The 27,589-nt window shown below is 40.6% G+C and overlaps 1 protein-coding gene across 1 annotated transcript in view; it reads right to left on the reverse strand.

Moving 5' to 3' along the window:
• PLEKHD1 (pleckstrin homology and coiled-coil domain containing D1) overlaps window positions 1-26,592 on the reverse strand; it is a 36,367-nt gene extending 9,775 nt beyond the window's left edge. Inside the window, exons 1-6 of the mRNA XM_034417646.3 lie at window positions 26,243-26,592; window positions 17,529-17,622; window positions 12,493-12,582; window positions 11,762-11,838; window positions 5,790-5,881; window positions 3,100-3,152 (exon numbers count right to left, since the gene is read on the reverse strand). Coding sequence (XP_034273537.2) covers window positions 3,100-3,152; window positions 5,790-5,881; window positions 11,762-11,838; window positions 12,493-12,582; window positions 17,529-17,622; window positions 26,243-26,391 — 555 coding nt within the window. The 5' untranslated portion in view covers window positions 26,392-26,592. The remainder of the gene's footprint in view (window positions 1-3,099; window positions 3,153-5,789; window positions 5,882-11,761; window positions 11,839-12,492; window positions 12,583-17,528; window positions 17,623-26,242) is intronic.
• Window positions 26,593-27,589: the final 997 nt, after the last annotated feature.

The raw sequence follows: 27,589 nt of genomic DNA on the forward strand, positions 1-27,589 counted from the left end.
ATGCACTTTCCCCCCTCACAGGTTGCTTTTTGAGCAAACATTGGGAACTTTTCTAAAACAGAGTGCTTTGGAAAGCATTTTTTTTTTTTTAAATGATGGGGCGAGAAAGACAGCATCTGTTTTAAAGTTGTGCAGCCACAACTAACATTTTTCAGTCTTAAGAGGAAAAGTATGCTAAGAAAGCAGACGGGTAAAAGCACACTCTCAGCATTGGGATGACATAACTCCCTATCACACCTCATAATCACTAGGAGTTTAGTCTGTGATCAACCTTACGTTGTAGCTGTTTGATCCTCAGTGAAGAAATTGCTGTTTCAAAAAAGTTGCTGCCTTGGGCTTCAAAGAGCAGACTGTCCTCCCATTCCAGGATTGCCTTCACCTACCCACCACTTTCTGGGTTCCACTGTTAACTACCTGGTGGGATTTCCTGTGTTTCAGGGTGCATAACTAACTAACTAACTAACTAACAGGTAGTGGGCATGGAGAGGTACATGGAATAAAGCATGAGGGAGCACTACCAATGCTCCTGCCCAATGCAACATCTCCTCCTCACATCTCCTGTGATCTGGGCTATCTCTGAACATGGCCTAGATCAGTGTTTCTCAATCTTGGTAGCTTAAAGTCCACCCATCTTCAAGCTTCCAAGGTTGAGAAACACTGGCCTAATGCTTCGAATGAATACTGAAGTCACGTTCAAAACTAGGCTGCTGACAGGCCACAGGGATGGAGGAGAGCATGGAACAATTGAAAGCAAGTTCTGTCCTCCTTGAACAATATAGAAGACAATGGTAGGGATGGCAGGGAAAGACCAAGAAGCACAGTTCTGATCTCATGGCTGGTGTCCTCCAACTAATAAAAGCAGTCAAAAGTACAAGCACATGAAATTCCTTGTCTGCATAAGCAGCAAAAACATTGTAATAGACCCAATGGTACCCACTATTTGAATTAGACAGCAACCTGTTTAGGTGGTTGGGCTACTGAAGAAGACCCCCCAGGAGGAGAAAATGGAGGAGGCAGGAAACATGTAGTGGTCATCAGAGCTGCTGCCATAATTGCGAACGGGGGCTAGACTGACATCCCAAACTCTGGCAAGATATGTTGATGACTAACCATCCAGAAATACCTGTCTGACCAAATGCTAGTGATGTGGTCCATCTTAGCCAGAGAGTTGCACAAATAGCATAGAACTAGATAATACTTACTGTAAATAGTGACAGAACTAGCAACTGACAGAACCTAGTGGCTCCCTTTTTTCCTCAAATTGAACTTCTATGCAGCATGTGACTATTATTTCATAGAAGAGTTTATTTTTTAAATTCAAGTTTAAAAATAACAAATTTGTGTTCTGGGCAAACTGTATCAAGAGAATTGGGAAAATACTGCTTTAAAAACTGGAGCGGCAAAAGACAATTTTAGCTGCCTCAGCTATGATCTGTAAATAAAAATTGGGTCATTATCTAAATTAGGCAACAATTGATTCCAATAATTATTCCAACACATTTAACTCTCCTCAGGAAAAGAGGTCTATGAGATATTATAGGATTTACTTCCTATAAAGTATTGAGGTCTATGAGATATTATAGGATTTACTTCCTATACAAGAAAGCATTGATAGAATGGCACAATGCTCAAGGATTGAGAATGTCCACATCTTTCCCCACCAGATGTCTCAGCACTCAGACTTCCCCACTCAACTTTTCTGCATTTTGGCCCCACTAGATAGTCCAAACCAGGAAATCAGCTCCATGGGAAGGCCGAAACTACTTTTACTGAGATTGTCTATGTCAGGGGTCCCCAAACTTGGCAGCTTTAAGACTTGTGGACTTCAACTCCCAGAATTCTCCAGCCAGCATAGCATAGCATTGCCAAGTTTGAAGACCTCTGGTCTATGTTATAATACAAGCAGAATCTTGCAAGTCTGATTGTGTTGTACAGTATCTCCTCCAGGATGACATCTGCCTGAACCACTTCCAAATGTTATTTCATTTCTCTGAACTTAAAAAAAAAATCAGCACTGTTTGCCCAGGCAGTAAGTTTTCTCCCACATATCTCCCTCAAGGTCACTTTCCTTATTTTCTATACTGCAGGCTTGAACTGCCCCTTCTCCCTCCCCACATGTGAAACGTAGGAGGAGGACAATGGAGCACTAGAAAGCTACATTTCCAATTCTCTTTTGAATATGAGCTGAAATTATATGACAGAGTGGGAAAGAATTTTATCTTGTTTTATCGCAAAGACTCAACCAAGGGTTCACCCAGGTGTCGCTTTTATTAAGAACTAGAAATGTTGCTCTTCATAGAATTGAGACACTCTTTTCCATCTCCCTCCCTCTATTCTGACTGTTAAGCATTATTTATTTATTTATTGGTTCGATTTATATGCCGCCCTTTTCCGGAGACTCAGGGCCGCTTATAATGTGTTAAGCAATAGCCTTCATACTTTTGTATATACCTACTTAGTAGGGCTTTCGGGGGCCCCCAAGCGGTGTTTTTTTTTTTTTATACAAAGTCAGCTTATTGCCCCCACAAACCGGGTCCTCATTTTACCTACCTTGAAAGGATGGAAGGCTGAGTCAACCTTGAGCCTGGTGAGATTTGAACTTGCAGTAATTGCAGGCAGCTGGTGTTACTTAACAGTGCTTTAGTCTGCTGCGCCACCAAGGCTCTTATCAGGCTCATACCTTTACAATAGTTTCTATTTGCAGAAACCAAACCAAGACAGGGAGGCAATATCCCTGGGTGAAACAAAGGCAACATTAAAATGACAATGCGACTCCAATTTGTTCAATATGAGAAAGAACCCCTAGTCTTACAAATAGAGACATCATGTTATTTCAAATTGACTGGCAAATCCTGTGATTGGGAAATAGTCTAATGAAAAGCCCATGATGCCTAGCCAGCATATTAATGGGTAATGGGAATTATAGTCCAACAAATTTGGAGGACAAAAGGTTGGGAGAAGGGTGTCTAAACTCAGCAGTAAACTTTAGACAGGGGAAAAAGCAAGCAGAGGCCAACTACACTGTAATTCAGTGGAACTATTGAAATAGATGATAGATATTTCAGTATGTAAGTTAAGCAATTAAAATGAGAAAAAAACCTCTCTCTGTTCCCTCTGTAGACATAGCTCCTCTGTTTCTTCCATCAGTTTATCTGCAAATAGACAATGACCAATGAAAGTAATCACCATGGAAGGGATAATTGAAAATTATCAGACAGGTTACATAGATCTTGAAAAATGTAGCTTTGGTTCTTGTACAGCACAATGTTCTAATTTGAACCTCATGAGGTAGCTTCAGTAAGCTTGTTTTTGGTTGCATCCATAAAAAATGACAACAAAGAATAATTTGCCCTGCTACTAGTAGTTTTCCCGGCAGAGCTTTAGCTAAAACCAACATGCTATCATTTGCAACTCTCTCACCAGCTTCATCACCTTTATTTAACAGATGAGAGTAAAATCACAGGATATGTGCTAAATTAGGCCAAGAGTAAAGTAGTGGAGAAGGCTTTGATTTATTAAGAGGTTATGACTTCGATGGGGAAAGTGGGCATTAAAATAATAGTGTTCCTAGCAATAATGTGGATGTTGCCTAGAAAACAAGTATGGTAAAATATATGGCTACCCACCAGGTTGTTTTCTATAAATTACCTATGAATAATGTCACTCTGCTTCGAGTTAAAATACAAGAGAAAATATGAAGCAAGAGGAGAGATACATATGGGGGAGTATTGATTGCACAACATTCTAATTGTTTTTTTCCCCTACACAAGTTTTTTCCCCCCTGTCATATGAAGGCTTTAGTTGGAAATAGGAGACTGTCTTAGATTATGGAAACCATCTGTATTCCTGAAATTCTCGTTAACTTTGTCCTCCTTTTGCCTGGCCTCATTAGCTCATGCTGCTTGATTAAGGTTATTAGTTATACCAGCTTAAAGATACAAAAGAGCCAATCTCTCTCAGCAGCTATAAAAGATTGCTCTATGGGACTCACCAGAATGTTGCAATCTGATTTTCCTTCAGAGATTTTTAACTACAATTCCCATCATCCTTATGACTATCCATGTTGTCTGGAGCTGTTGGACATTTTAGTATGAAAACTCCACCAGGTAGCCTGGTGGAGGGCACCAGGCTACCTAGGCTTGAAGTAGACCTTACTCTCTAAAGTGGTGCATGTCTCATATACTGAAGTTTTCTTCAGATACGTAATTCTCTCCCTTTCATTGCCAGTCCCTCTGAATTGACAGGGAGGCCTGCACCAGCCTTCCAGTTCTCCCTTATTAAATAGTAGCTCCCAGAATTCAGAGTCAGCATGTAAGGCCAGGTTAGGGAAGGCTGCTCTATAGTGAAGACCAACAACTGGAACAAAGTTACAGTACTTGACCAAGATCTGGAACCCTGATTGCACAGGGGAGAGGCATAATCATTCTATGGAGAACTCAGCCTAATGTAGTTATCTCTCATGATGGATCTTAATTCACATGGGGAAGAGGCTAAGAGTCTTCAGATGCACATCACTGCCCACTTGGCATCAAAAACACAATGAAAATTCAGCAGAGACAACAAGTCTAACAAGGTTATACCCAGTGGTGGGATTCAGCCAGTTTGCACCACTTCGGGAAAACCAATTGTTAACTTTCTGAGCAGTTTCATGAATTGGTTGTTGGAAGAAATCATTAGGGCAGAGAACCGGTTGTTAAATTATTTGAATCCCACCACTGGTTATACCAGCATGGAGTACAAAGGTTTAAAATGGCTGACAAGAACAAGAATTAATCAAACCATCAAATGAAACCTTTATCATGGCCATCGTTGGGCATAAAACCATAGGGATTATATATTGTAGATGTGAAAAAGCTTGGAAGTACAGATAGTTCTCGACTTATCACCCCAATTGATCCCAGAATTTCTGTTGTTAAACAAGGCAGTTAACTGAGTTTTGCCCCATTTCTTGTTGCAGTTGCTAAGTGAATCACCTCAGTTGTTCAGTTACTAACACAGTTGTTAATTCAATCTGGCTTCCCCATTGACTTTGCTGATCAGCAGCAAGTCACAAACAGTGATCACATGACTCCAGACAGAGCAACCATCATAAATATATGCCAATTACTATGCATCCGAATTTTAATCACTGACCATGGGGATGCTGCAATGCCAGTTGTAAGTCTGAAAAAGGGCCATAAGCCACTTTTTTCAGTGCCATTGTAACTTCAAACGGTCGCTAAATGAATGGTTGTAAATTGGGGATTACCTGGCCAGGTACTGAAGAGATGGTGATATGAGACAGAGAGGGTTCCTTTCCAAGGGCTTCCCAAAGCTGGAAGGCAGGCACCCCTGAGGCACCTCTTATCTTCAAGACCACTTCCTAAGCATGTGGGAAACTTCCAAAGTAGTTCTTAAGACTCTGGTATGCTTCTATACTATCATCTTCCCAACTGGTTAGAGGCTTATATAACAAAAATAGGCCGCACAATGGGAGACAGTGACTGTGAACTGAGTAGCCTCATTTTAGGGCTCAAAAGCACTTTGGATTCCAAGGAAAAAGCTGCTTAAGTTTTGAAGGGGTGCTTAGATGCCTCCTGTCTGCAGCTCTCAAGACCTCTCCTGGGACTGCCTGACTGTTCTCGGAAATTGCAGAGCGATTCCAGAGAAGAGTCTGTGAGGAAATCTCAGGTATCATGAACTACCACCTTTTAAAGCCTTTTTGCATCTGAAGTGTTGTGCTGCCCTATTTAATAGGTTCATGTACAAATGATAATAATTTTTAAATATATGCTGCTATTAGTTCCAACCTAAATATTCTTGTTTCTCTTTGGCCAGTTGTAGTCCCTGAGCTTCAAGGCTCTCAATCATCGCTTCACCCAGCTGAGCATTTCTCCAGGTCCTTCAAAAAAGGGAAAAGAAAGAGAAATCAAAGAATGAAAACAGCCTCCTTTTCTCTTTCTTCTTTTCTTTCCTCCATTTCCTCCTTTCCTAGGTGTCAAACAAGGGGAGACGGTGTTTCCTTCTTTCATGTTTTCCCCCAAAACAAAGGAAAAGAACTTTGAAAATAGCTGGCAGTCTTGCCTTCCTTTTGTGCTTTTCAGTTGAACAGATAAAGTGGGAGAAAATGAAAATAACCAGCGCTATGAAGGAATATGGAACTAATTTTCCTTCAAACAATAAAAGGGCCATAACAACAGGGTGCCTGTATAATTCATTACTTTACTTTAATTTTTTCTTTCAATATATTGGCCTGAACATTTGCCTCTTGCTACCTGGAGCTCCAAACCCTCACTGCAAATCATAAACCACAATTCTCATGTTTCACTGCCACTCTATCATTTGGTCCTTAAGATATTTAACAATATAAAATTGTCCAACATTGTGTGCAAACTGCTTCCATTTCTTGCGAGTCTGCAAAATGAAATTTGGGAATCCTAAAGTACACATGGATCAGGACCAGTGGTGGGATTCAGCCAGTTCGCACCACTTCAGGAGAACCGGTTGTTAACTTTCTGAGCAGTTTGATGAACTGGTTGTTGGAAGAAATAATCAGGGCAGAGAACCGGTTGTTAAATTATTTGAATCCCACCACTGATCAGGACACTAAGGATTTAGACCAGGTTTCACCTTAGATGACTACAGAATCCAGATTTATGTTGCAGGCAGGTATGGGAAGCTCAAGATGGATTTTTTCCCCTTATATTGAATGTTGGAAGAACTCCCAAATGACTGCTGCATTGAGATATGGTTGGCTGGCATAGATTTACTCAGTTGTGTGAGGGGGTGAGAGATATTACATTAATTCCTATTCTGTTCTCTCCCCAAGTTGAGAGCACAATAAAAAGGGAGATAGATCTTGCTGCACAGCTCTGTCACAGATGGCTAGTTGGCTCCCGCAATCCTACTGAAGCCACATTTTTCAGAATGTTCTTGACCTTCACAGTCAAGCTACCCTCTTTAACTAAACAATTGCATGACTGTTGAAGCAATTCTTCACAGCTATTTTAAGCTAGTACCAGGCAGTAAAGATGCTCCTCAATGTATTTGCCTTGAAGCACTGGGCAGGAAAGATGAGAGAAGATGAGCAGGACAGAGCAAACCACGTAGATTAGAAGATAGCTAATGACATGAGGAATTACTCCAGAGTAATTTATTATTGCTGGCCTATAGCCAGGAATCTGGGCAGACTAAAGCACTCTGTCTCTGCTCCTTGGGAAAGACCCCCCTCCCTCCTGCAAATCTGTGCTACATTTCCACCCCAGTAAGAGATCATCATCTATTGCTCTCTCTTGTACTCTCCATTTAAGTCCCTCTAAATGTAAATTAACCTTTCCCTCAAAGTTCCTGTCGAAATGAATGGCAACCCAAATGGCAAAACTAGTCCTGTAGCAGAGACAAAAGGTGAGTGCTCCCCTCTTAACTTCCCACATTAGGACATCAGTCTGGGCTGCTTTCCCCTGCAAAGCTGGCAATTTGGGAAGAACAGCATTGCACTTAATGGGAGAAGTATGTGGTTAGATGACTCTGTAGCCTGACCCTTGGTGTTTCATAAGCTTTACATCAGCAAAGAATTTAAAGCTGTTTTAACCATGCCCCATTGGCTGACTATCTGGGACCATTTACTGTGTACTGCCTTTTTGATGGGATCACTAATTCCACTCATTCTGGCTACAATATTCCTCTTCTAAATTACATTCTCCATTTTTAGCTAAAGATAGATGACAGGAGTCAAGAGCCCTTGAACTGAACAGGTCCTCCTGACTCTCTTCCAGCTTGTTCAAGCCAGATATGTTTATCCATTTGACGCGGAGCTTTTCCCACTGTTGAAATGAGTATCATCACCCCATCCTTGAAGTGTCAGAAAACCAATCAAGAACAAAATTGACTGTCCCCATTGCTGATCCCTACCTTGCTTCTATTCCCACAGTGCTAGGTACTTTTCCTTCAAAATAATAGTGATAAGCCTAATTGATACCTAGCTGTATATCTCTACCCCAAGTCAATTCAGTGATGCGGTGGATATGATGTGCCGATGCCTGGAGGCTGTGAGGGTGTGGGTGGGAGTCAACAGGCTCAGACTTAACCCAGACAAGACCAAGTGGCTGTGGGTATTGCCTCCTAAAGACTATGTCGATTGTCCATCCTTGGTTCGGGGGTGGGGAGAAATTGTCCCCCTCAGAACGGGCTCGCAATTTGGGTGTCCTCCTAGACTCACAGCTAAGATTAGAGCAACATCTGACAGCTGTGGCTAGGAGGACCTTTGCACAGGTTCACCTGCTGCACCAATTGTGACCCTACTTGGATCGGGAGGCTCTTCTCACAGTCACTCATGCCCTTGTCACCTCACAGTTAGATTATTGCAACACACTCTACATGGGGCTACCATTGAAAAGTGTTCAGAGACTACAGTTGGTCCAGAACATAGCCGCGCAAGCTGTCGTGGGTGCACCTAGATACACCCACATTACACCAATTCTCCGCGAGCTGCACTGGCTCCCTATTGGTCTCCGGTCACAATTCAAGTGTTGGTTATTACCTTTAAAGCCCTACATGGGCTCAGGACCAGGTTAACTTTGAGACCGCCTTCTGCCGCATAGCTCCCAGCGACCGGTAAGATCCCACAGAGTTGGTTTCCTCTGGGTCCCATCAGCTAAACAATGCTGGCTGGCAGGGGAGGGCCTTCTCTGTGGCTACCCCAGCTCTCTGGAACCAGTTACCTCCTGAGGTCTGGACCATCCCCACCCTATGGCCTTCCGAAAAGCGGTGAAGACCTGGATTTTCCGGTAGGCCTGGGGCCGTTGATCTCGCTCTTGTGATCTGGCGAGATCCGGCCATGAATGGCGTGAATGAGTTTTTAATATTTTTAATGTTTTTAATTTTTAAATGTTTTTTTATAATGATTTTTTAAAATGTATTGTGAGCCACCCTGAGTCTTCGGAGAGGGGCGGCATATAAATTGAATTAATTAAATTAAATTAATTAAATTAAATTAATTAATTTTATATATCATGAGGCTGCTCTTGGGTAGTAGCAGAATAGGATGGGGATTCTATTTTAATACAAGCACAGATGAAAATGATTTCGGTCTGTCTCACACAGGGGCTGAAGAAATCACATGGAGGCAAGGTCATAGGGACATGGCAGAAAAAAGATGTTGCAAATGTATGTTTGTGTAATAGCTGGATTCAAGTGGGAAAAAGATTCCTAACCAAGATAATAGCAATATCACTTAGACCTATATACCGCTTTACAGCCCTCTCTAAGTTGTTTACAGAGTCAATATATTGCCCCCAACAATCTGGGTCCTCATTTTACCCGCCTCGGAAGGATGGAAGACTGAGTCAATCTTGACTCGAAACTGGTGAGTTTCGAACTGCCAAATGGCAGGCAGTTGGCAGTCAACAGAAGTAGCCTGCAGTACTGCACTCTAACCACTGTGCCGCCATGGCTCAGTCTGAATCAAAGGTGACATTTCAGATAGGCAGAGACGAGTTATCAGCCTGGGACACATTCACCCAGAAGTCAATCCCATTGCATTCCATTGGATCTAGGAAATGCATTTTATGTGGCTGCCTTAGGTGTCAGATGTATATCAAGGAAAGAAGCTAATGCAGGTTCCATCCTACAGTTTCTCTTCAGAATATTTCTTTCCTAGCAGCCTTTTCCCACTGCTGAGTTAAAATTATATTTAGTCATCCCTGAGTCACTGCAAGACAAGGCCAGCATAACATTTGCTATCTCTCATCTCCATTACCAATCCTTCTCCTGCCTTCACTGAATTGTTAACACTCAATTGTTGCTGAAGGGTGTTGTTCAGTTATTGTTCAGTGCCACTCATAGGCCATGGCATTCGCTTGCTCCTTGGATTTCTGCCATCTGTTTTCAACATATCAGAAGCCAGAAGGGAAAACTTCACTAATTGGAAACCAGAAGGCTTTCACTTCAGAGCTTGGCCTAACTTCTCTCAGTTGATTTGTTTGACCTTTTGTTTTACATAATATTTGCACGTTTCCTAAAATTAAAATAATTGAATTTTAAAAAATCTATTGGAAAACACAAGGAAGAAAGAATTTTAAAGAGGAGGGAATTCCTGCCATAAATGTACAACCAGTTAGGTCCTCTAGAATAATTGAAACTGACTGGCCCATGAACAATTTGGAGCCGAGGTGGCACAGTGGTTAGAGTGCAGTACTGCAGCTACTTCAGCTGACTGCTAGTTCAGCAGATCAGCAGATCAAATCTCACCAGCTCAAGGTTGACTCAGCCTTCCATCCTTCCGAGGTGGGTAAAATGAGGACCCAGATTGTTGAAGGCAATATGCTATTTAGTATACTGTCTTTGGTGTAAGCCTCCCAGAGTCCTCAGAGAGTGGGCGGCATAGAAATATGACTAATAAATAAATAAATTAAATAAATAAATTTGCTTTCTTATTGTGGGAGGGTGAATATTGAAATTGACAAATAGAGGGGAAATGATGAACAGTTAGAAACCCAAAACCTTGTGTCCCTTGCTGAAAGAGTAGAGTTCTGCTATCTTCCCTCTATTATATTTCATCCTGCCTTTATTATTTTTACAACTAACTCAAGATGGTGAACATATCTAATACACCTTCCTCCTCCTGTTTGCCCAGCAACAATCCCATGAGGTGGGTTGGTCTGAGAGTGATTGGCCCAAGGTCACCCAGCCAACTTTCATAGCTGAGGCGGGACTAGAACTCACAGACTCCCACTTTCTAGCTAAGTGCCTTAATCGCTAGACCAGACTGGTTTTCTCTATTCGACAGAAGCCTAAAGAGAAGTTGATATCAAAAACAGAGAAGTCTTGGGAGGTAACAAATTTGAAAGGAACTGGGGAAACAAAGTGTTAACAGAGAGGGCAGAGACACAGACAGTAATATCTGATTCCTCCAGAAGACAATACACGTAGCTCAAGATTGAATTGTGGAGTCCTTATTGCTCTCTGAATTTGGTTGTTTGGAAGTTTCATTACCTGACTAGGTAACACCATCAGTGCTAGTGAGTGTGGAGTTTGCTCCCAATTTATTTGCAGTAGTTTGTTCTGCCAGTGTTAGTGGAGGGTGTGGATTTCTCCTTGATAAGGATATTGGTTTTTTGTTTGTTTATTAATTGGTTCTACTCAGAGCTATGTGAATATCATAGATTCAGTAAGCAATTACCAAGTTGGGCATCCAATCACATTCTTAAAATCAAGTCCACAGCCCAGGGCAATCTGTACACAATAGCATTCTATTGATTTTGTTGGGAGAATAAACCATATGTCTAAAAGTGATTATGTGCCACCCAGAATTGCAATGGAGTTGGACAGCCTTATATATTTAATTAATAATAGTAACAGCAGCAACAACAGCAGTGATAAATAATATGACGCACTCCCTGTGTATCCTGAGAGGCAGATAAAATAATGGGATCAGCAAAAGCAGGACTTATTGGAAGTCCTGCATGGTGAATTCTTCCAAGGTAGTAATACTTGTGAGATTGAACTGTTTATATTAACCAAAATATTTGCAAAACCAAAGAGCACTTCCAGGCCCTGCTCGCACTGATCTTTCATGTTGTCACTCTCCATTCATAATTCTCCCATCTTCTCTCTATCCTGACAGGCTATTTTAAAGAGAAAAGCTGCTAAAGGAAGAAGCATCCAAGACACCATACTGCGCAATGCCTAATGACCACTAGAGCTCCAAAATAAAAGTAATGGTGACTTGGGTACAATTCAAAATCAAGATCAGCAAAATGGGGTGATTGCATGGCACACTTACACTTTTCCAGACTCCTGAAGCATCTCCAACCACTGGGATTGTTCATAAGATGATTCTGCTGCTAGTACAATGTTACCCTAAAAAAAACAACAACTCCAAATCATAAACCCCATCTTTTCTTCAAGAGAAACTGGCATGTAAACACAGCTCATCAAAGAGGAAAACAAACAACCATTACTATGATTAAGAAAAAGAAGACTAACTGCAAATACATACATCAGTTTTATTTGCATGACTTTCCCAGAGTAATACTGGGAATGGTAAATGTTGTGAAAACAATTTGCATTGATCCCTGGAAGAAAGTAGTGAAAGTTAACCAATTGAAAGTGATAGTCTACAAACAGATGAAAAATCTTAGGGATTTCTAAAGTCACAGCTAACAATTACCTTTACTGGCAGTTACACTCATGTAAAACATCACAGGTCACCCAGTCTATTAGCAAATAAGATACCAAAGGGAAATCAGATTAAAAGAATAACAGAGTTGGAAGGGACCTTGGAGGTCTTCTAGTCAACCCCCCTGTGTAAGTAGGATACCCTATATCATTCTGGACAAATGCCTGTCCAATCTCTTCTTAAAAACCTCCAGTGATGGAGCACTGTTTTGCTGCTTGGATATTTCTGCTGCATGCTTCTGTTGGGCAATCTACTTCTTTACTGTCTAATTAGCAACTTGTGTAGTATTAAAAATCTATTAAATGGAACAAGAAAGAAGAAGAAAAACACTTTACATGGAAGTCCTCATGAGAGATTTTCATTGCATAAGGCATATTGGATTCTTCTTTGGCTTCTACGATGCATCCACCAAGAGGAATGACACCCTGAGGAGGCACCAAAGATTTCAGACAATTGGTTACAATCACAATTGCGAAGTGACATATTGCAGTTAGAACAAGATAAGATTGAGAGATGGGCATCCAGAATGGTGGTCCTCATAGAACTAATGATAACAGAGAAATATATACAGGAAGTACTATGGCTTAGAAACAGCCATTAGTTATGAACAGGCTGATTGTAGTCCTTAAAATGGCAAAAATTATTTATTTGTTTGTTTGTTTACCTACTTATTTACTTATTTAATATACTTCCTATCTCACTGTTTGGAGCAACTCTGGCTGAGTGGCTGACCGGCAACAAGATCTGACTTGAAAAGGCAGGTGGCACATCCTCTACCCCCTGCAAATCAATGAACCACTGAAGCTACATAACGTCTCCATGAGTGTCGCAAAATAGTGCATGTATGTTAATATACTGCTCAGCCTGTTTTCAATGGTTCCTGAAAGCATGGCATGGCTTCAACAATTCCCCAGCTAGAGAAAGTGGAATGTTGTCCTCTTTTTGTCTATTTCGAGTGATGTCATACTCCTGTATTTTTCTGACTACATAGTAAGACAAACATTTGACTAAATACCCTGTTCCAGTTTACATACAAATTCAACTTAAGGATAAAGTTCAGTGGTGGGTTTCTACTGGTTTGCCCCAGTTCGGGCAAACCGGTAGCGACAGTGGCAGGAGGCTCTGCCCACCCTCCCAGACACCATCACGGGCGCTCAGCACATGCGCAGAAGCGCCATGCACGCTCACAGTTCCAAACCGATAGTGAAGATAAGAACCCACTACTGATAGAGTTAAGAACAGAACTCTTTCTTAACTCTGGGCCTTGCTGTTCAAGGCTCACTTAGCTCACAGATACTAACACACCAGTGGTGGGTTTCAAAAATTTTTACTACTAATTCTGTGGATGTGGCTTGGTGGGCGTGGCAGGGGAAGGATACTGTAAAATCTCCATTCCCACCCCACTCCAGGGGAAGGATACTCCATTCCCACCCAACTCCAGGGGAAGTTACTCCATTCCCACCCCACTCCAGGGGAAGGATACTGTAAAGTCTCCATTCCCTTCCCAATCCAGGGGAAGATTACTGCAAAATCCCCATTTCCTCCCGATCAGCTGGGACTTGAGAGGCAGAGAATAGATGGGGGCAGGGTCAGTCAGAATTTTTACTACCGGTTCTCTGAACTACTCAAAATTTCCACTACCGGTTCTCCAGAACCTGTCAGAACCTGCTGGATTTCACCCCTGATATAGACGTGAAATGCAACCAATTGTACTTATGGTACTCATAATTTAAGGACCTATTCTGTCAAGAACAGTGTGTAGGAGTGGAAAGAATTACTGTCATGGGATGTATGGTTATTGGTTCTTTCCTATTTGTTTCACAAATTTGCAACAGTGTTAAGTGTTACAAATTTGCAATGAGTTTATTTTCTCATTTGTTCCTATATGTTGGTATTATGGAAAGAAAATAAGTGGAAACGATAAAAATCATAAGCTGGTAATGACTGAAAGTTATCCTCCTCCTCCTCTGTAAATGTGGAGGGATGTTTACACAAAGGCTTTATCTGGAAGCTCTCTTAGCTTCCCTGATCCATAAGAACCTCTTCCAAAAAGGAAAAGGAGTACAAATAATTCAAACACATTGTTGCTAGTTGTAAACTTTTTCAACAGTGAGTGTTTGGCCACTGTTTTCCATGCACTGGTGACCTCTAGCTTATTCTATTGGAATGTATTTCTTCTTGAGCCAATCTTTAACATTTCTTCAATATTTCAATTAATGCCAAATTCAGCAGATAGATCATATGGATGAGCCGTGGTGGCACAGTGGTTAGAGTGCAGTACTGCAGACTACTTCTGCTGACTGCCGGCTGCATGCAGTTCGAATCTCACCATGTTCAAGATTGACTCAGCCTTCCATCCTTCCGAGGTGGGTAAAATGAGGACCCAAATTGTTGGGGACAATATGCTGACTCTGTAAACCGCTAAGAGAGGGCTGTAAGAGCACTGTAAAGCGGCATATAAGTCTAAGTGCTATTGCTATTGCTATATATTTGGGCCAGTTACACTAAACGTAGTTTGTCACCATGAGAGAAGACAAAATCTTCAAGCATGGCATCCTATTGCTAGAATACTCTTAGGGTGGCTTATCTAGAGCCACCTGCATTTCCCCCAGTGCAAGTGAAGATGTTTCTCTTTATCCAGAATCTCCAGCATGGCACAAGAATTGGATGATCAAAGAGATTTCATCTTCTATACAAACTTTTCTTGGTTTGCTTTGCGCTTATTTCAAAACAGCCGAGTCATGAGCATTTCCCATCCGCAAAATGCTCATGATTGACAAAAGAAGAAGGAAGGGATTTCCATGGATTTGTCAGCCCCCAGAGCCTTCTGAAACCCACCATACCAACATTTGGCATGAGATACTATAGAAGAAAATGGAATTGGTGAAAATCATGTTATATATCTTCAACTGCATGGGGTGGGGGTGGGGGGGAGAGAGAAGTCTTTAAAGTCTAAAGCCTGGTGTGATAATGGCATTTTGTCACCTCCCACCTGGATTATTGTAACGCTCTCTACATGGGGCTTCCCTTGAGGAGCACCTGGAGGCTCCAACTGGCGCAGAGTGCGGCCGCGCGGGTGGTAATGGGAGCGACATGGCGTTCCCACATAACACCCCTCCTGCGCGAGCTGCACTGGCTCCCGGTGGTCTTCTGGGTGTGCTTCAAGGTTTAAAGTGCTCCATGGCTCAGGACCTGGGTACTTGCGGGACCGCCTACTACCACCAATAGCCTCCCACCGGCCCGTACGCTCCCATAGAGAGGGGTTCCTCCGGGTGCCGTCGGCCAAACAATGCCGACTGGTGGCCCCCAGGGGGAGAGCCTTCTCTGTGGGGGCACCTACTATCTGGAATGAGCTCCCCCCGGAGATACGGAGGATCCCGGATCTGCGCACCTTCTGCCGCGCTCTAAAGACCTTATTATTTCACCAGGCGGGCCTGGCCTAATTTTCTCCCTCTTTTATAAAAGATTTTTAATTTTTTAATGTCTTTTAGTATTTTATATATTCAAATTTTAAAATTGGTTTTAAATAGTTTGGGGTTTTAATTTGTCTGGGCCAAAACTATTTAATTTGATTTTAATTCTACTTTTAAATTTTGTATGTATGTGTTTTATTGCTTGGCTGTGCACCGCCCTGAGTCCTTCGGGAGTAGGGCGGTATAGAAATCAAATCAAATCAAATAAATAAAATAAAATAAATTTTATATAAAAATATAAAGGTCTGTAATTTGTACTGGTGTTTTTACTAAAATGCCAGTTATAAAGGTGTTTTATTAAACAACAAACTATAAAATGTATCTAAAATAATGCTATGGAAGCAGTAGAGCATAGATCAGGATCAGCTGGTAAAACTCTTAAATTACAAGGTGTAGATGAAAAGTACTCTTGACTGCCAATTCATCATAAAGACAGAAAATACACTGATGTTGCCTGTTTTCTAAATGAGACTGGTGAAAAGAAGGAAGTTTTGGTGGGCTAACAGAAGTACACCTAGAGAACTGTACATGCTGTTCCCAGGCTGAGCATATACTTTATATTTAGCGGCACCTTTTATTTAAAGGCAGAAGGGCATAATCACTTCCATGAATTATTACTGAGTTTCTGAATAAAAGCAAAGTGAATGTCAGAAGCCTTAAGCCAGTCCACTCTGATACATAGCCCCACAGTTTGTGAAATTCCTAATGTTCAGGGTGTTCAGAAAAGGAGTAAAATTTCAAGAATAAGAAGTATAGAATGGAGAAGCTTTATTTACTTACAGGTAATCTTGGTTAATGACAGTAATTGGGACCTGGAATGCTGTTGCTAAATGATATAGTCATAAAGTGTGATATCACATAACCATACTGACCTATGATAGCAAATTCCAGCAATAATAATAATAATAATGATAATGATAATAATAATAATTTAAATTTGTATACCACCCTAAGTTCTAATTCATGTTAAGCAATGGCAACTGCAATACTATTTAGACTTATATACCACTTCATCATGTTTTACAGCCCTTTCTACGCCGTTTACAGAGTCAGCATATTGCCCCCAAACAATCTGGGTCCTCATTTTACCGACCTCGGAAGAATGGAAAGGCTGAATGAAACTTGAGCAGGTCAGGATCGAACTGCTGGCATGGGGAATGCAGAGTTAGCCTGCAATACTGCATTCTAACCACTGTGCCTTTAAGCAAATCCCGCATGGTCATTAAATGCAGTGTCATATGATCACCATCTGTGACCTTGTGGTTGACTTTCCCATTGATTTTGCTTGTTGGAAGCCAGCTATGAAAGTCATAAGACCACAGGATTCTACAATCATTATAATTGTGAGCTGAAATTGCAATCACATGACTGTGGGGATAATGTGATGGCTTCAATTTTGAGGACAGGCTGTAAGTGTCCTTCAGTGTCATTGTAACTTTGAACACTTGCTGAGTGAATGGTTGTCAACAGAGGACTATCTGTATTTATTTACTTACTGAATATAATTGTATGCTGCTCAGTTCCTAATGGCTCTGAGTTGCTTACGTCAAGGAACAAATATCATTATAACAGAATCAATCAATCAGTCAATCAAAACAATCATTCCAGATGGCTTCACACAATCCTAGTTGTCCTCAAATGTTTTCTGAAGTGCACAACTTCCAGGCTTGTCGGAAGCTCAACAAGGAAAGAGTAATCTGGATTTCAAGGGGATTAAAAGTACATGCTATATTTGATGGTTTACTATCCAGGTAATCTTAAATACACAGTGTAACTTCATTTAATTTTTTAAAAAGTTCATTTAAGTACACAAATATGTTTTGTGAAGCAGAAATCCAGTCGTTCTAGATTCCCTCCTAACAAGACTCTATCTGAATGTCTTTGGAGATGTTGCTAACCTTTGGATGGATATTGAAGTACCGATTATTTTCAAAGTTCTTCTTTTCACTCTCAGCATAGTAAAGCAGAAAACTTTCCTTGATGATAAAGAATCTGAAAAAGAAACATATCTTTATGTAAAATTTTTAACTCAACAGAATTTTTAGTTATTTGGATCCTGGTGGATGCCATGGATCCACATTAGTAGAAAATGCTTGTACCTGAACAAGTATGAATTGGCCTTTCTGTAGGTTTAGTCATTTTCTTATGACACCTTTTGCTATTCTACTAGTATCATTTTGAGGAAACTTGCCTTCTGCTGTGTTCTCTACACATCCTATTTTGCATTGCAGTGATTACAACCTTTTGATTTACATTCTTAAGCCTAAAAGAAGATAGTTGAAATTACCTTTTCAGTATTTTTTCAAGTGTAAGTATTGCTACCCAGAAAAATTGCATATACCTGTACTATCACACACTGAATCTTGAGGGGAAAAAAGTAATGTGGTACTTTTAAATATGGTATTTATTTGTTTAAAATGCCTTCTATATCAGCTTCCAAATTATAGAAAATTTGGAAACAATTAAAAATTGTGAACTCCTTCACAAAAAAACCCAAAAAGATATACAGATAGTCTTTGATTACTGGCTGCTTTGCTTTGCAACCATTTGAAGTTGGGACAGTGATTTTTAAAAAAAGCTTCTGACTGTTCCTCACATTTACGACCCTCTCAGTGATCACCATTGCCATTTGTGTGTTTCTTAACTAGCTTGTAACAAACAGAATAAATAGAAAAGGAAGACGTAAACTTGCTTTGCTTAATGAGCAAAGAGGAAGGGAAGTTGTAAGCCTGTCACAGTCACGTGATGTTTCACTTAGTGACTGTGGAGCTTAGTGGTGGACTTGCTGCTCTCAATTATGATCACTAAGTGAGGACTGCGTGTATTGGGAGACTTAGTGGCTGGGTAAAGTCTCTGTAAAGAGGTGAATTGCTTTAAAAAGAAATGCTAAAACATATCAATGTTGCATACTGGTGATATATGAGAAGATTCTTGACGTCATCAAATTCAGCTTAGTAGTTATAGCTCAGAAAGTAAATATAAATATACTCCCTTGTACTTCTCAATGTAATGATTCACTCTAGCCATTATATATGTACAAACAATATTCACTGAAGACATATTGTACATAATGTACCAAATGCATAATGAGATCTAGATTTTTTTATAACGACACTTTAGTTTCTCATCGGTAAGCAAGCTAATGAAATACGTGAAAATAAATCTTAAAATCCACTGGCATTGTTTTTGAAGTGGAAGAATAAAGCAAAATGCAATTATCCAAATTGGAAATGTCTTTCACAAAAGGAATTAAGATAAGAGATGTATTTGTCCTGAGTTATAGACAAATTTCAGAGCAGTTCCAATTCTCAGCAACTCTCTTAGCAAAAAGAAAACATTTTCTGTCTAAACAGAAGGAAGGCATCTTTCAATTCTTTTAAGTTCCTGATGAAGTTTTCTTTAACTTCCTCATAAAATCAGACCAGAATCATTTCTGTCAACAATGGCATGGCTAAGCACCAATTACTTTACCACCCATATCTCAAAGACAAAATATCACCTCTATAATATAGGCACGTTAAACTGAGAATACATAGACGTTTTAAAACGAATGGAAAATAAATTACTTTCGAAACAGTAACTTTGCAGAAGGATTATCTTGAGAGTCAGAAGCTTTGGGACTGGGTACTCACAAATGTGAATACTGGGTAACCCAGGGGTTGCTTTCTTCTTAAAAGAAACATTCCTTGAATGTTATCCTAGATTCCATCCTTCCTTTCATAGCTCAACTAGTCTCAATACCATGGAATGTTTTGGACAGCTTTCTCTGGGCCACCATCTATATCTGATCCTGGACAGAAATAATTTTGTAAGAAAAGCTAAAAGGACAAAATTGTGTCCAAATGCCAAATCAAAAACTATGGTGGTGTTGCTGCTTCAAATCTTCCACAATTTAAAATGAGAAGGCCCCAAGCGCACAAGATTGGCAATCCTCACAGATTGTCAAGCATTGTGATTATATGTATGGGTATACAAGGGTGAGTGGGAGACTTTTTTGTTACCCATATTGAAAAATTACCTGCAGGATCTTTGCTATTCAACAGTGATTTACAAACCACAACCAGGAGTTTGTGTTTCTGTATCTGAATAATTTCATTTGCTATCAAATGAATCTGCTATATCTGGGCTGCAAAAAAATCTGGACAACCATTAGATGGCAGCAAAGAGTTTTCTACTAAATATTTCTTTGTTTCCATCCAGAATTTTGCAAACTACAAGTAGAGGTGGGCGTTGTGCTATAAAATCAAGAGTGAACCATGAGTTGTTTGTTACAAAATGAGTTACACATACATGTAGCATAGTTGAGAAAAATATATACATTCTGTGATCAACCCTCAGAAAGTCTGTTTTCTGCAGAAAAAAATGCTGCTATGGTTTCTAATGTATGCAGTTAATGAGCTCATTTAGCTAATATTTAAACTCTTTGAAAACTTAAAAGAACTCAATTAAGTACACTCCGATTTTTAACATTCTTCGATCTAAGATCCATAGATTTTTTTTTCTTTTCTACTGTACTGTTCTAAAACATCCAGGTAATGTACCAAATAATGCACACAATTGAAACTGGGATAATTTTCATCCTTTGGGAGACAGATTCTGGTAGAAATGGAACAAGAGCGTCTCCAGGACTTTCCATATCTCAAATGTACCTACTGAGATGGCATACTTTTTTGTTACATGTTTTGGCAACAAAACCAAGGAGAGATGAGGTTGGTAGTTCTGCTTATTAAATGGAAAAGAGAGAGATTTAATTTAGGGAGGAAAAAAGCTTCAGCATGGGTGATTCAAAGCATCTTTGTAAACTTTGGATGTCCAGATTGATGTTGAAGTTTTCTATTTAATTCAATGGAGTCTGAGTGGCGTAGGAGGCTAATGCCTCCTACTAAGGCAGCATTTAACATCCAGCTGCCTGCAATTACTGCGAGTTCAAATCTCACCAGGCTCAAGGTCGACTCAGTCTTCCATCCTTTCTAAGGTGGGTAAAATGAGGACCCGGTTTGTGGGGGCAATAAGTTGACTTTGTATAAAATATACAAAAGTATGAAGGCTATTGCTTAACGCATTGTAAGCCGCCCTGAGTCTCCGGAGAAGGGCAGCATATAAAAATAAATAATAATAATAAAATAATTAAAAAAATGAACTCATAAGTAAGGCAGAATCTAATACTTAAAGCTATACATTCCCTGCAACAATTCTTGAAGCACAGTTACTGAAGGGATGCCAGCTCTTATGGGATCTTAGTTCTTGTTTAGGAAAAGGTTCTATCTACTGTTATTCCAAACCTTCAGCTGTCGATAGTCACTAGGTATGAGCCTGGGGGTGAGAAAGATAGCTAGTTGGGGGTCATTTCTTTATATGGCATTGGACCTGGGTACCTTCGAGACTGTCTTCTGCCACCAGTAGCCTCCCACCGGCCAGTCCGCTCCCACAGAGAGGGTCTCCTCAGGGTGCCATCGGCCAAATTATGTCGGCTGGCATCACCCAGGGGGAGGGCCTTCTCTGTGGGAGCCCCTGCCCTTTGGAATGAACTTCCCCCAGAAATTCGCAAAATCTCTGATCTCCGTGTATTTCGCTGTGCCCTCAAAACCATGTTGTTCCGCCAGGCTGGGCTATCAATATAAAGATTTTAATTGGTTTTAAATTGAGTTTTTAAATTCAGGGTTTTATAAATTGGGCCTACTATTTAATAATTTTAATTATTTTTAAATATTGTCTGTCTTTGTGTTTTTAATTAGGCTGTACACCGCCCTGAGTCCTTCGGGAGAAGGGTGGTATAGAAATAAAATTAATAAAATAAAAATAAAATATATTCTAATTGTAATTGTCTAGTGTTGATCAGTTTCCTTTTAAATAGGTTTTGCTCCTGTGTTTCCTCTGATCGATCAGTACCAGCTGTTATACGCCCATTGAATTGTTGTGGCTATTTTAGCAGAGTGCTTGTCAAACTGTGATAGATGAATCGTGCTATGTTTTAGAGCTGGGTCAACATCACTGCTGTTTGGTGACACTCTAATAATAAAGTCACAAAAATTGATGAAGCTGCAAGACTGCCTCCTCCAGGGAATGCAAAAAAAGAGGTTTGCAAGAGGAACTCTTTCCTCTCTTTTACTGATGGTTGCTTTCAACTGGTAGAATTAAATCTATCAGTTATTAAAACAGAGGATTCTTCTGGAGGTTTTTAAGAAGAGACTGGACAGCCACTTGTCTGAAATGGTATAGGGCCGTGATGGTGAACCTATGACACGCATGCCACAGGTGGCATGCAGAGCCCTCTCTGCGGGCACATGAGCTGTCACCCCAGCTCAGCTCCGCTGCACATGTATGCACGCCTACTGCTGGCCAGCAAGTTTTCAGGTCTCTGCCGCGCATGTGCGGGGAGCAGGGGGCATGTGGGAGACGCATGTGTATGTGTGTGGGGCAGGGCACACATGAGGATGGGGTGCATGCAGGGGTCATGAGTGCATGCACGGGGGTGGGATGTATGTGGGAGATGCATGTGCATGTATATGGGATGGGGCGCACACAGAGGTGGGGTACATGCAGGGGGGTCATGCGTGCATATGCAGGGGCGGGGTGCACATGGAGGGAATGTGTGCATGCATGGGGCGGAGCGCATGTGGGAGATGCGGGTGCATGTGTGGGGGTGGGTCGCACACGGGGGTGGGATGCACGCAAGGGTGATGTGTACACGGAGTCACACATGCATGCGCAGGGGACAGGAAATATGTGGGGGGCACATGCGCATGTACAGGGGTGGGCGCACAGGAAGGTCATACATGCATTGCATTATGGGTGTGCGTGCACGTGCACGCTTTTGGCACTCGGTGCCGAAAAGGTTAGCCATCACTGGTATAGGGTTTCCTGCTTGAGCAGGAAGTTGGACTAGATCTCCAAGGTCCCTTCCAACTCTATTATCCTGCATTCTGTCACATCAGAATCAGCTCTTTCTCTAAGCGCCTTCATCGATATAGTTTAGAATGTCACTTGTATTCCTTAAAAAGGCAGAAACTTCTTTCTGTTGACTTATACTGCTGATGTTTTTAAAAATATCATACTATAAAAGCATCATACTATAAATTTATAAATATAAATTACAAATGAAAATGAAGATAATAGGGAAATGGGGAATGGAAAGAAGGGAAAAAAGTGTGAGGTAAGGGGGGAAAGAAGAAAACAACATTAACTTCCAACTTTTTCAATGCAATAGAAGAAAAATGCAGGTTAAAAGCTGCTTCTTCTTTTTTCAGCTAATATATATTAATCATTTCTATCACAACAAATGTAACTGATCAGCAAAGCCCAAGGTCAGAATTTCATTCTTCCCCCTATCTTGGGCACAAAACTGTAGAAGTGTTTTCAAGTAGAAACAAAACTGGATAGAGTCTTTTCTTTGATTAAAACAGTTAATTAGGGTAACTTTGCTAGTTCCATCCATTTTCCTCATCCATTCTTCCATTGTGGAGATTATTAGGAGTAGGGAATTTTAATATTTTGCTCTTCATTATCTGCAGTATGCTTTTTGTGAGGGAGAAAGTTAAATCGAAATCACCTTTTGACAAATTGTTTAAGCCTCCCTTTCATATTTGCTGCCATCTAAATTGAAATCACTCAACATGCATCTAAGTTTATTTGTTCTTCCCAAATAAATGGCATGGCATGGGGTTTGTCTCTATTACATGAATTTGATGCCAGTCCAGTGTGTCCCACAGAAAGAGCAACTTAAAGCCTAATGAAAGTTTTGCCATCTAAGTGTGCCTAAGACGGAGCCTTTCATTGAAAGGATGGGAGCAACATCCAGATGGGGATTCAGCTGTGGAGAGCAGAGGACTTGTACACTTCTCTGGGTTCCATCTAGACCAGCCCTGTGCTTGTTGTGTGTCTTGATGAGGCTTGCTGTCCTTTAAGTTAATAGGCCTTGTTATCCCTATGCAAATAATACATTTGCTTGCAAAAGTGAAATATCTTGACTATTGTCTCTTCTCATTGCAAATTAGTAACACTTAGCACTGTTGCAAATTCGTGAAACAAATAGGAAAGAACCAATAACCATACATCCCATGACAGTAATCCTTTCCACTCCTACACACTGTTCTTGAGGGAATAGGTCCTTAATTTATGAGTACCATAAGTACAATTGGTTGCATTTCACGTCTATATTAGGGGTGAAATCCAGCAGGTTCTGACAGGTTCTGGAGAACTGGTAGCAGAAATTTTGAGTAGTTTGGAGAACCGGCAAATGCCACTCTGGCTAGCCCCAGAGTGGGGTGGGAATGGAGATTTTGCAATATCCTTCCCCGGGAGTGGGGTGGGAATGGAGATTTTACAGTATTCTTCCCCTGGAGTGGGGTGGAAATGGAGATTTTGCAGTATCCTTCTCCTGGAGTGGGGTGGGAATGGAGATTCTGTAGTAGCCTTCCCCTGCCATGTCCACCAAGCCACGCCACCAAGCCTTGGCCACCAAGCCACACCTCGCCCACCAAGTCATGCCCACAGAACCGGTAGTAAAAAAATTTGCATTTCACCACTGGTCTATATGCATTTATTAGCTGAAAGCACAACTAAAATAGAGATTCCAGGCAAATTTTATATACTGTCTTAACATGATATTAGAGGTCTCTTTTTAGAAGTCCTTTCTATTCTTGATAGGCTAACAACAGAGATCGAGAGTTTTCTCTGCTACAGTACGTGTACCTTAGTTTCCACAAAAATCTGACTGGTATTGAAGAGAATATTTCAGCATCTCTGTTTGGGCCAGCTTGATGGAAATAGGCAACTCAGGGGAGCCTAGATAACAATCATCTTCCTGCCAGACAGAAGGTCCTGCTTTCCTTATAGGACATTTAGTTCTTTAAGAAGAGGGACCTCAGCTCAGCAGTGCCAGAGAATATTGATGATCTGAGGAAGTGACAGTTCCTCAACACCTTTTTTGGCCAACTGCTTACCTTGCAAATTGTTCTATGACTTGCATTTTTACTATGTTTTAGGCATATGGAGCCTGTGGCAGGGTGGGAGGTGCTATTTTATACAATGCCCTCATATTGTGGTTGGAGAACATTTTTAAAAAACCACCACTATTCTTATTTAATCAGGAATCAGTTCTGTTTGGCTCTTGACAGCTTGCTAAGTCTTTCAAGTCAACACCTCCTCTGCTTCAGAAGGGTTCTGCCATGAACTTTTGCCTCTACTTAGCTGCAGAAGGCCCACTAATTTCTATGCACACATCCTGAAATATCTTTTCCATGAGTTCACAGATACAAGTTGAGAGTAGAAGTACAGGCTTCACTTCCTCTTCTTTTGCTCAGGCAAATTAGCAATAAAATACATATACTTATTTTAAAAGATTGATCTAGAACTTCATTTTTTTGAACAGATGAACTCAAGGAATAGCATTTCAGAGGCTCTTCGCAGGGGAGAGCAGAGGGAAACTACTAAACCATGTTCTCCTCTCTGCAGTTCCTTTATGTTGTGCTGGAATGATGAGGCAAAAGAAGAAACAGAGGGAGGATCAGCAAAAAAATTATCTCCCATCTTGAACTCTGCAAGCAGAATTTCTTTCATAGGAACCCTTGATCCAAGTTTCTCTTTATATTTATCCACTGTGCTTTCATGTTGAGTTGGCTATATATTAACTGCAAGTATAAATGCACATGGAATTTAAAGTGCAGAGAGACAGATTTTTCTGGAAGGACTGGTAGCAGGAAGATTAAAAAGAAACCTTACGTTCTAAATGTTTCTAAAATCTGGCAATAGAATAAGTTACTCCTGATTACATATATAGTTGCTAATCCAAAATTATACTTAGGAATGGGATATTTATTATAGGGATGGCATTTTCTTCTCTTAACCTGTAATATTTTGTGATTGAGAAATAGAATTGTGCAGCAATTCTGACAACGAGCACAAGATAAATATGTGCGTAGGATTAGATAGTGACAGCATGTAATATCATGAACATTTTCGCTCCTCCCTGTTGTGTTGGCACTGTGTCATGTCTTCAGATCAGGCAGCCAGCATTCTCAAAAAAAAAAACCACTTTGGAATTAAGTTCACACAACAAGCAGCAAGCAAGCGAGAAAAGAATGCCTTCACTGCTTGGCTAAACTTTCCCTAGACGCGAGTGATCTCAATTTAGCCTATCTTCCGTAAACAAAAAGCATGGAGTCCAAATGGAAATGCTACATAAGTTTTCTCTGTCTCTTATATACAGTTGGCCTAACACCAGGTCACCTATGCCCCTTCTTCGAAGAGCACAGAGAATTGCAAGCAGAATCTCTTTGCCAACCTACAAAATGGACCACAACACAGAAATTGTATTTGCCCAGATTGTTAATTAATAGATTCCATAAAGTTGCACAATAATGATGATGGTGATGATGATGATTTGGATCCTACACATTAATACAAGCCCCATTCCTGGGTTGTAGTCTCCAATTCTGGAACTCATCTGTCTGGACATTTTAAGATCCTGCCTGGACATTTCAGAACCCCAGCCTGATTGCTGTCCCAGATTTTCTGGATTTTCCTTCCCATTATGAACTCCATAATCACCTTCTCTTCTCTTCTGCCCTCCCTTTTTGCCTCTGCAGCTCTACCCAGACACTTTCTGCCTTACCTTCTGGACCATTTGGCTGACGGTCTCCCGAACGGTCTCTTCCAGAGCACTCCATACAGCTGCACTTTGGTGCGGATATCCAAGGCATCCAGATCTGTCGGATCCATGGAGGGGGAAGGAGAGACCGAGTTGGATTTTGAAGTAAACATGATTAAGACTTTTTTAAAAAAAATCTAATTCTCTGCCTCTGCTCTGCAGCTGTAGGAATCCGATTAAATGCAACGAACCAGAAAGGCGTAACTGCTTACTCGGGGAGAGAGAGCGAGAGAGTGAGGCTTAGCTCTGAATCAATAACTGAGCTGCCAGTGCTCGATATTTGTCTCCCTGATGCAGAGATGATGTGAGCTTCCTCGTTTCATTTCACTTCCTGATGCCCTGAACAGTGAGGGAACATTCCAGACAAGCAGGGGGGAAAAAAACCTTTTTCATGAAGTAGATGGAGACCTCAATGTAACAAGGCATAGTTTGTGTGACAATGGAGCATTCACAAAGTATAGTTGCAGATAGAATGAAATGGCACTCATATATTTTTTTCCTAATCAGTTTAGTATGATGGTTAAGGTTTAGGGCTAAGAACATGAAGAGCTGGGTTCAAATCCTCAATCCATTCACTGGGTAATTCTCGTGCTGAGAGGCAGTAATCAGCCCAATTTACCTTGTCAGGTTGTTGTAAAGATAAAATGGGAGGAGGATCCAAAAAGGGACCTTGAAAAAAAAATGGGATAGTTATGAAATAAAGGATTTGTCTTGCAAAGCTTTCAAGTTGCCAGGATTCCTTTAATGAATAAACTGGATGGGGCTAACCACCTCTGAGCTCAATGAAAATTGCATTTCTGTTCGAACGTTGAGCATTCACATATGTTTGAACATGAATCCCACTAGCTAAGTTTCCATTCAGATGTGAGATTTAAGGTTGTAGAGACTTGATTCTAATTTGTGGATCAAGATATTAAAAAAATTATTTTAATTTTTTCTGAAGTAAAAAAACAACAAGAATCTATGATAAGAGCTCAGACCGATACATCTCAACATTCATTCACAATCAAGATTTGAAAACAAGATTCAGCTTAAACCACTGAGAGATGGTTTGAAAAGATGATTTGATGAGAAGCTACCGTATCATGGAAGGCATTCTTTGGCAGAATGGGAAACAGTCAAGCTTTCAGAACACATTAACTTTGTGAAATTTCAGTCAGAGAGCTCCATTATTATTATTTTTTTTAAAAAAGAAAAACACACCTACACTTTTTAAAAACAGAAATGGAGAAGATAAGGAAAGAAAATGCAGCAAAAATGTTTTATTAAAACTTAACAATAGCATGTTCAGAAACTGTTTAAAAAGTAAAC

Source organism: Pantherophis guttatus, chromosome 1 (assembly GCF_059756535.1).
Source record: "Pantherophis guttatus breed Tessera chromosome 1, ASM5975653v1, whole genome shotgun sequence".
Classification (NCBI taxonomy): domain Eukaryota; kingdom Metazoa; phylum Chordata; class Lepidosauria; order Squamata; family Colubridae; genus Pantherophis; species Pantherophis guttatus.